This window comes from Pituophis catenifer, unplaced genomic scaffold (genome assembly GCF_029215685.1).
Source record: "Pituophis catenifer annectens isolate HBS135680 unplaced genomic scaffold, rPitCat1.0.hap2 SCAF_3, whole genome shotgun sequence".
In the NCBI taxonomy this organism is placed as follows: Eukaryota; Metazoa; Chordata; class Lepidosauria; order Squamata; family Colubridae; genus Pituophis; species Pituophis catenifer.
The window spans coordinates 159,920,794-159,933,557 of NW_027256883.1; the positions used below are offsets into that span (position 1 = coordinate 159,920,794).

Genomic DNA, 12,764 nt, shown 5'->3' on the forward strand with positions numbered 1-12,764 from the left:
GTGACATTATGAACCTAACACTTTTTGGACTGCATCAGTAGAAAGAAAATATAATTGGAAAGTGTGATATACTTTCTTAGTAGAATTAGAATCATGTAACAAAACAAACATGCAGCATGCTTAAAAATTAACAGAAGAAACTATTTTTTATTGAACTGAATCGGAAAATTATTTTTAGAATGACTATTACAGATATTTTCATAGAATAGGATATATTTTTTCAAAAAATATTTTACTTGTGTGGGATGCTTTCTTTAATTGCTCTTTCTTTAATATGCCCTTTCTTTACTTGCTCAAAACTACCCAACATCTACCAGATAAGGCAAAACATCTGAATCCATCCCTAAGGGGTTTTGTTTATATTAAAGACAGCACTATTCCTATAAACTAAAATCCACCAGGTCTCTCATTAACCAGGCCTTTAAAAGTCATATCTGGGCCCAAAGATCTTTAAATATTATTTATTTAGGGAATTAAATATATTATTTCAAAATGTTTTGATTTGGGCATCTTATCTTTTTACTTCCATTCCTAATTAGAAGACTCATTGTCAAATCCCATATCAACCTTCATGGTAAAACTTTTTGCCTCATTCCTATGATTATCTTTTCAGTGTTTCCCAAGCAAATAATAACTCAAAAGTGTGATGTACATAATTGTGTAAACTAAGAAAAATATGCATAACATCTGTTATACAGGAAAGCATGAATTTTCCAACCTCCAGAAAACCAGTATCTACATCTGTGTTATCCTGTTACCATTTAATTTCTGTATTATTTGCACCAAACATTCAACTTAATCTTTGCTCTCTCCTTATGCTTTTTATTCAACTCATCATTCCTCACATTTTTCACAAAAAATATTTCTCTTCTAGCCATATATTCCCCATAATAAGCTAAAAATATAATTTATCTGCTGTTTAAACACTGCAGACTCACAAATGTTTCAATGTCATAAATTCTTACATAAATAAATTACAATTTTAAAAATATATGTGGGTGGGGGTGAATCCCTAACATAGAAAAATAAATTCAACGGAAGAGGCTCTATCACAGATTCTTTTTTATTCTGAAATTCTACATCTGCTAAGATAGCCATGGAATTTTCATCATTGAGATATATCCAGGCTTTCGTGTATATCAAATATGATTTTTAAAGCTACAAAATAGGGATATATTCAGTTCATTTGCTAACCATCTAGATTATATCTTTACCATCTTTAATGTTACCATCTTTAATTCTAGATCTAGAAACTAGATCTAGAAACTAAATCTATAGCCAAAACCTTTATAAAATAAACCTTTATTTTGAACTTCAGAAGTGATAAAAAAGAAACTGCAGAGCTTCCACTGCAAAAAGTGCACAAGATAAGAGTGCACAATCACATTGCTCATTCACATTTTAACAAACGATGACTTCTTGGAAAAACCCTATTACATCTGAATGGAATCAGAAAGAAAAATATGGTGCTGTTTCAATGGGCTGATGGATCTTATCCACTTTCTTCACAGCTGGGTGATCCAATTTTTTTTACTTAGAAACTGCTCAACGGTATTAAGGACAGAAAAGCTATCAAATACTACAGACTTGCTTATTGGAAAAAGAAAGACAATCCCCGCCTCCACAAACCCTCATAGCTCACTATAAAATGGGGGTGATCTAGAAACGTCATATACGTTTTTTCAGAAGAAAAACTATTATCAGCTCTTGATCTTTCTTTTACTCCTTCTGAACACCTGTCTTAGAAGGTGTGTGAACTATGCATGAGTTGGTTCATATATTTGCCAAAATCAAGTATCCACTGAAGACACATCCAATGGTCAAGGGAATGAAACACACAAGAGATTTTCCTGATATCATGTTCCGACATTCTTACTTCGTATCTGGATAAAACCTATGCTACTAAACACATCCAATTCAATTTACTCAAGCTGCAAGCAAAGAAAAACCTCATTTTCTATGCAGAAAACCTGCCTCAGTAACAGCAAACCAATTATTCTGTCCTTGCTGAATACTGGAGAGTAGCTAAATGAATCCCTTTTAATACCTGAACCTGTATCAGTAGGCCAAAATATGTTAGTGTTAATTAATTAAATTTCACACCCAGGACAATTTGCAGTCAAAGCCAACACAATGCATTATAAAAATAACAAATATCAAATCACCTGCCATGCATGTTAGATCCTGTATACTAAGCACTGTGGAGGCATCTAAACTTCTTTTTTAAAAGCCCTGATTTTGGGTTTGAGATAATCTCAGAATAGTTTTAGGGTAATTCTTACTATTTTCCCCTCAACAATTTTCCACTGAATCCGTAACCAAACTATAGGGCAAGTTCACCCCCTCCCCACTGCACAACCTGCTTTTGCCACATCAGAGCAATTAAATAAGTTGCTGTACCTCACATGCAAGCATGAGCTGTAAAAGCTTCAACCTCAATTGACTCTTTGGTAAATGACTTCCCTTTGTTAAGATGATGCTGATACAGCCCTCAATTCAAATTGTTAGTTAAAATGCAATTTAAAAAGAAAAAAGAAAAAGCAGTTTCCTGCTACAGTTGATAATTTACTCCTAATGGACTCTGTCATGGTTGAAACAGCACTTTTGCCACAACATAAACTGCCTTTAGGAAACCTGAGGTGTTTACTTCCATGCAGGCATAAGGACCCCAGGCAATACTGTGGGAAGCAGCCAGATATACCTAAAGCAAGTTGAATGGCTACTTAATTCTACATGTACTAGAATAGAATCGCCTGTCTAGTCAGGGATTGATGACTAAGAAGCAAAGAGAAACTGAAGCCACAGATTTCAAATTTTCGAGACCTTAAATCTTAGTCTACCCGATGGATTTACAGATACAAAGCCAGTCTTGCTCACACAAAATAATGCATTTTCATATGAAATTTGTGCTGAGGTCCCATCTTAATCACTGAAAGGAAGAATATTTTCCAAATTATATGGCACACTGCCATTCCACACTATTAAAAAAAATCTAACCACCATTTTAAGATTATAAGTGAGATATTCAAGAGTAATAGGTAAAAAGTGTTAAACAGGCACTCGGGTCAAAGTTATCCAATCTTGTTATCAGGGTGGATTTGATTTAAATCGAGTCAATTTAAATCATGATTTAAATCATGATTTAAATCACTAGTAAAAAGACTTGATTTAAATCAACTCGATTTAAATCATAATTTTTAAAGAGCAACTGTCATCTCTGCTACTCCTTTGACCCGCTGTTGACTCACCAATAGTCCCAGTGTTGCAGAATATACAGCCTTGTGCTACATAACTAAGCTCCATTTCATGCTGAATAAACTAAATTATTTATGTATCTTAAATAGAAAACTATCTTACGATAGATTTTTACCCCAAAAGTTTTTTATTAAAATAAATTCAATAAAAATTAAAAAAATCTGATTTAAATCAAAAAAATCCGATTTAAATTAAAAAAAATCCAATTTTTTTGATTTTTTAAAAAAAAATCATTGATTTTTATCCACCCTGCTTGTTATATATGTTGATGGCAGCAAGATTACGTTATACACAAAAATGGAAGGATACTTTGATCCCTACAATGGAAGAATGGTTGCAAAAGTTGACGGAGTTAGCAGAGATGGCTAAACTGACTGCTTTGATTGAAGAAAAATACACAATTACTTTTGTTTCTACTTGGAAACCGTTTCTGGACTTTGTGCTTCAGGTGGAAAAAAATGAAACTTTGATTTTGGGTTTTACCGATTAGATTTGTTGATATAGAAATAGCTAGTTTATACTACTATGTAAAAGTAAAAAAATGAGGTTTGATGTCTTATTTTCTTATTTTACTGCACCAAAGGGAATCAGGGGGCAATGCCTTTTCTTTCTGTTCCCTTCTTTTTTGCACGTTCCTTCCCCATTCCCTCCCCTATTTTTCCTATTTGTTTGTATTTTTTGTATTTTATATTATAAATAAAAAAAGAACAAATCTTCTGGATTTCCTACTTTTATCATGCACATTTTAAGGGAAATCATCTTTAAAAGTACATTAAGGTCTAGATTTAATATTAAGTTTAAAGGTGTAATTAATTTTATATTAATATTAAATGAATATTATATGGATCTTCTTTTTCTTTCCTTTTGTTAAATTAGCTTTTTTCCATTTTTTATATTTAGTTTATTTGAATTACTATAATGTTTTTTTCTCTCTGCATAATTACTATTTATTTATATGAGTTGGTGCCTTGCCTATATTTCAATATTAACTTATTTAAAAGAAATGTTTGTATTTATGTAAAATACACTGCTCAAAAAAATAAAGGGAACACAAGCAGAAGACATTCGAGATCTGAATGAATGAAATAGCCTTATTAAATACTTTGTTCGTTACATACAGTAGTTTTGTGGTCCCTTTAGGTGTTTGAGCAGTGTATAAACTACTGTATGTAAAGAACAAAGTATTTAATAAGGCTATTTCATTCATTCAGATCTCAGATGTCTTCTGCTTGTGTTCCCTTTATTTTTTTGAGCAGTATATATTATGCCTGTTTATTACTTTAAAAGGAAATACATTCCAATGTTAAACAGGCATTTGTATATTAATTTTTGGAAACAGGAAAGGAAGAAACTGAAATCAATAATCAAATGCAATTGTAAATAGACTGCTCCATCCAATTTTAGTATTCACACTTACAGCTTAAAATTGACATTTTTCAGTGACCATGTTTGTTGTGCAGAATGACACAGTGGAGAGCTACTTCCTGACTGTGTATTCACAATGCCCCTTGAGAGGGTTTGTCTTAAGCCCACTTTATCTCTTTTCCAGCCTAGCAATTTCAGTTCCTTTCCTCCCATCCTAACCAGGGCCATACTGCAGCTTCCTGTATGATTGCTTCAAGAGATATTAAGGTCTGAAAAGAAACAAAATAAATCGCCCAAGCAAAACTTATACAGACAACTAACCATTCCTGGCACTGAAATAGTAAGAAAGCATCATAAGAAAATGAGCAAGGAAAGTATAAGATGTTTACAGGTTTCTCGGTCTCCTTTTTCTGTGGCAGCTTTTTCTTAGGTGCCTTGCGCTCTGCACGTCTTTGTTCAGTGGTTGTGTCAGCAGCTGTAATGAGTTTTTGCAAATCTTGTGTCCGCTTCTCCCTCTCTTTCTTCCTAGCTTCAATTTTCCGCAACTCCTGGATTAGATATTCTTCTTCTGCCACCTACAAATGAAAAAGAGGTAATGCAGCAGGATTACATGATGAGTAAAGCTATATTGGAGAGCCACCTAATGGCAACAATTTTATATCTAGATTAGGATCCCCTGTCCTATGATTTTCCATGGAATATGTGTCTGTCTGTCTCTTAGTCAGTCAGTCAGTCAATCAAGCTATATATGCTGCCACAATAAAAAAAATGACTCTATGAGCAAACTATTTGAAAAAGATGGTTTGCAATACACAGGGGGGGGGAGAGAGAGGGGGGGAATGTATCTGTGTCTGTCTGTCTGTCTGTCTTTCAGGTCAGTCAGTCAATCAGTCTTATATCTAGATTTATGCTGCCTCAATAAAAATGACTCTATAGGCAAACAATTTGAAAAAGATTATTTGCAGTTGACAGGATAAACTGGCAAGCAGAAGCAACATGTATTTCTAACCATATACAAACAGTTCTCAAAGCTGCCACAGAAACCTGGCAAATTGCAAGTACATTAACAACTCAAAAAAAGGCGTTTTCTATGTACTCCAGTGCACTGTGAAGTACTGCTTTCAAATGCTCTGCATGCTCCTTGAAAGTAATGCTGCAAAGATCATATGACATATTCTTTTCCATACATAGTTATAGGTTTAGGTATATTATTTTCTTTTGGAGTGAGCAATGTTATATAAAGCTCATAAATAGAACAATAAATAAGTCAAATAAATTAACAGCCTCAGTTAAGAAAATAAATGAAATATATAATCTAATCTAGTAGATACAGCAATATTCATTATAATCTTGAATAGTCCTAAAAACCATATTTGCTTCCACATCTACTGTATCCATACACTGTTTCCTGCACTACCATTTATACTTTCTATGCCTTCTCAGTCTTGTTCTTCCTTTTTGTTTTATGATTTTATATTGTAAACTGTCTAGAACCATGATGGCGAACCTGTAGTACGCAGAGCCATATCGGTGGGCATGCAAGCGTTGCCCTAGCTCAGCTGCAGCGCACATGCGTGCGCAGGCCAGCTGATTTTTGGGCCCTCCGGCCCACTGGAAATCAGCAAATAGGCTGTTTCCGGCCTCCGGAGGGCCTCCGGGGAAGGGGGAAGGCCGTTTTCACCCTCCCCAGGCTCCAAGAAAGCCTCTGGAGCCTGGGGAGAGCAAAAAACGGGCCTACCAGGCCCACTGTGCCATCGTGTGCCAAAAGCGGGGGGAGCACGGGGCGGGTCGTGGCGCGGGGAGGCAGGATACATTGAATTATGGGGTGGGCACGCGCATGCAACCCCCCGCACTCCCCCGCTTTTGGTACGCGACGGCAAAAAGGTTAGCCATCACTGGTCTAGAATACAGAAAATATAAATTACTGTACACAAAAAGAATTTTGCTTTACATTCTTTCCCTCTATATCAGAGGTGTCAAATTGCGGGCCAGATGCATCACACACAGGCCATGCCCACCCCGGCTCCACAAAGGCAAAAACATCACGATACGTCATGTGATGCGCTTGAATTTGACACCCGTGCTCTATATGATGAAACAATTGCATTTAACTTATTTTTAGGGTTTTTTATAATATACCCAATTCAATACAGTGTGAGTAGAAGCATGTTTATTATACACAACATTTTTGCTTTTTTCTAAAAAATCATTTATTCATTCTTCACAACAGATCCTATACTATCCACTACCTTTCTACTAGCATTTGCACATGTTAAAATTTCTTAATCCATTTTTTTGATCTTCAGTAAGCATTCTATCAGGATCCACAACTCATGCCCTTGTTGTAGTATGTAAACTATCTTAATTGTTGATACATTTTCAGATCCACCCTCCTTGTTGCATCATATAGTCTATCAAACATTTACTGCAAATCATTCAAGTTTCTAGCCAACATGGCATTCTGTACATAGAAAAGTATTACACATGCACACACTCTGAAACCTCCAAGCAACATACCTCTATCATCATGAAAAGCACTCCTTATACTTTTTCCATAAATATACTGAACACCAAAGAGACACCATACATTTTGTCTTATTCTGCTCAAAGAACAATCATTTGATAAGTGTTCTATTTATTCTAACGCATGATTTCCACCAAATATTGCCCTTATTGCATTGGTGAACCAACTTTCTACTCTGCAATATTACAATACTTTCCATAATTCAAGACTTTCAACTTTACAGCTTAGAATTTTCAGTGACTTGCCTAGGGTAAAGCAGTTGCCAAATTTTGGTCATGTTGTCTCTTCTACTTTTTTGATTAGAATCCTGCCAAATATCTTCTCAAGCACACTAATCCACAGGTAGCTTTTGTACTCTTGCTTTGTTTTTCTTTGTATAGGTAAACAATAACAGCACTCTCCCAAGTGTCAGGCAGTCCTCACATGTATATATTAAACAAGGCACACGCACCAACTAGATAAGGAAACCGTACCCACATTTTAACATACAACATTTTCACAGAATTGATGACTTCTTTGACCTCAGTTTCTAAGAAAGAAACTTATAGATTAACCTCTACAGGATTTGCTTTAATTTAACTCCTTGATATATCACTTTTATTTGCATACAAATTTCTAGATACTTTTTCCAATCAGGATTGTTAGCAAAATTAACTGGTTCCAGAGCAGGTAAGGGATAGGGCAATCCAGTGAGGGATTAACCTGCTTGTGACTGTTCTTCCTGCCATGGGGTTCTTCAGAAAATGGCGGGAATGGTCCTCCACTTTACGCTTAGTCCTTGTCATTGCAGACTCTTTGGGGGAGACTATTTTGCTGCCACTTTGCTCTTGTAACATGAAGCTCACCATGGCCATACATTAAAGGTCACTGGTTTTGTTTTTTGTCTCAGGATGGACACAATATGATCTGAAACTGGAGAGTATTGAAGTTTAATCCTTTATGGACAGATGACTTTCTGACTGCCACAAAATTTGATATAATAACCTCTGTAGCGGTTATTATACTATATTATACTATAATAGTATACTATAGTATACTATTATACTACAATAACTTCCCTTTTAGAGGAGAAGGGATCATTAGATATTACCCCAGATACCTAATGGATTCCACAGGTTTTCAGAGAACTCTTAGAAGTGCAGTACGCAATTCAACAAAGGTTACCAATTGAAATAATAAGATGCCTGGACTGAACTGGATGTGCATATGTTTGCTACTGTTCCTTGATTTTCTGAGGCATCCAGAAAATGAAATGACAGGGAGATACCAAAACTCCAAAGGGAGAAAGTTTGAGTCTCTCCCTGAGATGATTAAGTCCATAGTGGCAATTCAGGTGGTGAACACCCCCCCCCAAAAAAAACCCAATAATACTTTTCCTATCTTATTTTACTGGCTGAATGCCTCCCTGTTTGTAGAACAACTAATTTCCTTTTAGGGAAGGAAGTTTACCTGGATCACTTGAAATGCTGCTATGAGCAATTTCATGGCATTTAGTGGACAGATCAGTTAAATTTAGGAGTAGAACTTAATGGACAGCATTAAGATGATGAGGGTTTTCTCTTCTGATACAATTTGAGTCTGTGAATCCTGGGGAAGTGGAAAGGGCCCTCTGCAGTATTAATTCTGCTACTTCACAGCTGGACAAGAAATGTGGTAGAATTGCTGATCCAGTACCTGGTGATTATGAGGGTCTACATGGGAAGGAACAGATTTAACAGAATGGCTTCAGGTTTATGAGCCTACATCTCTTTATCTCTCAATAGGATTATATTTCCCATTCAGAAATTGTCCAAAATTTGTGAGTTCCTATAGACTCACAGCTCCTGCTTAAAAATCAGATGGTAGATATGACTAGGAGGGCTTTTGCACATTTCCATCTGGTCCATCATTTGTAATCATTCTCATGGAGAACCCTTGCTCATGATCACTTCCCTGTTGGACTATTGTAATGTACTCCACATGGGGTGGCTTCTGAAGAAGACCTGGAAGTTACAGCTGGATACAGAATGTTGAAGGTTGGGGAATGGTCAAAATGCTCCAATATATTTGCATAACTCTTATGCTTTAGAAGTTCCACTGATTACCAAGGGGCTTCTGGGTACAACGTAAGGTGCTAGTTGTAATCTTAAGACCATATATCTCTCTGAACCTGGTTATTTGAGAGACTGCATCCTGTGGCATTTATTTACCCAACCAACCAGGTTTCATGAGTTTAACTATCTCCACTTCCTGTCTCTCTATAATCTGACAAGGCCTCAGAAGTGGGCTGTTTCCATCATTGCTCTCTTTCTCTAAAAGTCCCTTCTAATGGTTGATTTTAAAAAATTAGTAAGAATTTCCATCATCTAGCTCAGGGATGTCAAACTCGTGGCCTGCAGGCCAGATATGCCATGTGCTGGCCCTGCCCCACCTGGTTTAGTGAAGGGGAAAAAGTCCCGATACGTCATGTGACGCCGCCATGACACCATGAGTTTGAAAGCTGATCTAGCTGATACAAGAGAACAGTATATAGGTGAACTTATTGTTACCTGTTAAAAGAGCCTTAAAAAAACCATACTTTCCCTTCACTTACACATTAGACATTCACATTTGCACTACTCATTATTACCTCTTAATATTCCACTAACCCAAATGCTTACTTCCTTGAGACCTCAAGCAGTATTTCCTGCTAATGTTAAGAACCATATTAATCTGTTTGGACACCTTCTGGCCAGTATGCCACAAGTGCAACTAAAGCACAGTTTTAACCAAAGCACACGACCACTATTCTACGCAAAGTAGGATATCGAATCCAAAGATTAGATATCCTAATTGCAAGTTTTGCAAGTTAACATGTATTGGCCACATTTCACCACCCACAGGTTCACATACTTAGGATGCTTTAGACTTTGGATTCCTTTCCATGGAACATTTAAAGGTCTAGGAAGTCTTTCAAGTTGCAGATCCTGCAGCACTATATGCCATGGTTCAATGACCTATCACCTTCCCTAAGTTCTCTTATCTATATTCTTGATCATAATATATACACATTTGATGCCCTTATACCAGATCAATCAACTGTTGCCTCATGTCTTAACAAAAATATATTTCCAAAATAAAATAAGGTGGCAATGCTTAATAACTGCATAATTATGCAAATGTTCATTTGTTAATGAGAAAATTATCCAAAATTAATAAGTAGATTCTCATTAAGTAGCACACTATTCAGTAACCTTCTCAAACAAACACTGAGTAGCATTTTTAAACAAAGTATGTTCATATCCGCATAACCATTACTGATCTTCAAACAATGGAAGTGCATTATATAATGTTACTAATTATCATCAAGAGGAATCACGTCAATGATTTCAAAGGATGATAGAACCAACAACCATTGGCCATTGCTACTGCTCTGGCACTACTTCGTTACCTGTTCTGGTGTTCGGTTGTACAGCCTTTCTAATTGTTCCTTCCGGCGCCTCTCATGGCCAGCATCAAAGACAGGGATTTTCAGGTCTGTACCTGGAGCTGCACGAATATTGGCTAACTTTGCACAGATATGATAATAACGCTCCTTTAGGTCTTCTACTGACCGTTTCTAAGTTCAGAACAAGGGTTAAAAATAGAAGTGATTAAGAGATTAGGGATAAAGGAACATATATATTTGTTATATGACTACAACTACCACCGATACATTATGAAAATAAGATTTACTGGTTTGTAGTATAAAGTTACATATGATCCTTATGTAGAATATGAATATCATTAATTTAATGGTGAAAAGAAGAGGTGGTACATATTCTTTCCAATGTTCAATGTTATTAAAAATGTACCCTTACAAACATCTTTATCAGTTATCATTTGTTCTTAGATATGTCTTCCATTAAGAAAAATATTGAACACCTATAACAAGGACAGAAACAAGAATATGAATCTGCTGAGGCTTCCATATTTGATTAAACAATCATTCTCCAAAATTATCTAATCTGGGCAACTCTTGTTGATGCATCACTTTATCTAATATTTTCCATGACCATTCAGTTAAGATGGGCCTAATTATGAAGTGCCCTAAGGTGTTTGTGTAAGTTAGACAACACATTTTCTGCAATTTATGTGCTGGGTTTGCGGCATATGCTAATATCTGATAGTTTCATATTTCATAACTGTTGTTTTTTGTTTTTACCTGCAAATAAAGAAACAAAAAGCATTCAAATCTCATATTAGCCCTTTTACCAGTGATGGCTAACTTTTTTGCCATCGCATGCCAAAAGTGGGGGGAGCACAGGGGGATCACACGCATGCATGCCACAGCCATAATTCCATGCCCCCACGCCCCCCCCACACACATGCGAGCGCAACCCCTGTGCTCCCCCGCTTTTGGCATGTGTCAACAAAGAGGTTACCAGTGACCCCAGTACACCTATTTTTCGCCCTCCCCAGGCTCTAGAGGCTTTCTTGGAGCCTCGGGACGGCAAAAATGGCCTCCCCCACCCCCCGTTAAATCTAGAGACCGATTAAAACATCGACAAGTGTTTTAGAAAGTGTCTTTCTAAAACTAAAACTCTCCTGGGTATACAGTTATCCCAGATGAATGACAATGAGAACAGTAAGATAAAAGAAGTGGAGCTAGCAAATTCATCCTGTTTCATCTTTTTACAAGCAGCACTTACATGTTACAATGACTGAATGAGATTAGAGGCTTACTTTGAACTGCTGGTGATCATAGCGGTCATGAATGACCACAAAACGGAGGTCAAAACGTCGTGATAAGTCAAATAGGTGGTCTGTTTCGGCTTTTGTCCAAGCATCATCATGAAGGTACATTTGATACTCTTGCTCTGAATAGACTGGAACTTGTACTGTCTATCCAAAAAGAGAAAAGACTATTCACACAATAGGTTCTTCTTAATCTTGCACATAATAGTTCCATCAAGCAGAGGACATCTTGAGGCATGTAACAGAAATTCATGATACAAATCCAATTCTTCCAAAAACAAAAGTTCCTCAAAATATCCTTTTTACATCTCTCCAACATTTTTTATAGTTGCTAAATTCAGTCATCATTTTGACTGAACTTGAACAAGCTGGCTAAGCAATGCCTCAGATTCAAAGACAAAAAGATGAGGTGGAGCATATGCGGGAACAAATGTACACAGCAGCCATGTACATTACAGTAGATCACTAAAAACTGATGTGGGAGTTAGCACTAGACATTGCAAGTAAAAGAGTATTGGGAACCAATTTTTAAAGATTTTAATGCAATTCTATTAAGCACACCAATCTTACATATACAATCTAACTCTTATTAAGCCTCCATACTTTGTTGAATCTCGCAAAAGGGTAATCCTTGCCCTCTTCGGCCGCTCTTCTCCAGTGGTAGAACATTGCGCCATCCTTTCTAGCAGGGTTTGTGAATGGCATCCACTTCCAAGGTCTCACTTTCTTGGAACCAAGTTTTGCCTTCACTGTACGATAACCTTGTGTTGTGTCACTTGGCAAAAGTGGGGGTGCATCCCTGAAAGAAAAATACAAGGCCTAAACCAAACCAATTGTTAGCATAAGGTTCAATGTATTGCCCAATCCATATTTTCGGAAGAAAGCTTTAAAAACAGCTTGAAGACAAGACAGCCATGCAGACCTT

At 36.5% G+C, this 12,764-nt stretch overlaps 1 protein-coding gene across 2 annotated transcripts in view; it reads right to left on the bottom strand.

The window, feature by feature from the left end:
* DMAP1 (DNA methyltransferase 1 associated protein 1) overlaps positions 1 to 12,764 on the bottom strand; it is a 45,589-nt gene that overhangs the window by 27,088 nt on the left and 5,737 nt on the right. For both annotated transcript variants that reach the window (XM_070939621.1, XM_070939622.1), the window contains exons 5-8: positions 12,443 to 12,638; positions 11,828 to 11,986; positions 10,554 to 10,721; positions 5,010 to 5,195 (exon numbers count right to left, since the gene is read on the bottom strand). In XM_070939621.1, the coding sequence (XP_070795722.1) occupies positions 5,010 to 5,195; positions 10,554 to 10,721; positions 11,828 to 11,986; positions 12,443 to 12,638 (709 nt within the window). The remainder of the gene's footprint in view (positions 1 to 5,009; positions 5,196 to 10,553; positions 10,722 to 11,827; positions 11,987 to 12,442; positions 12,639 to 12,764) is intronic.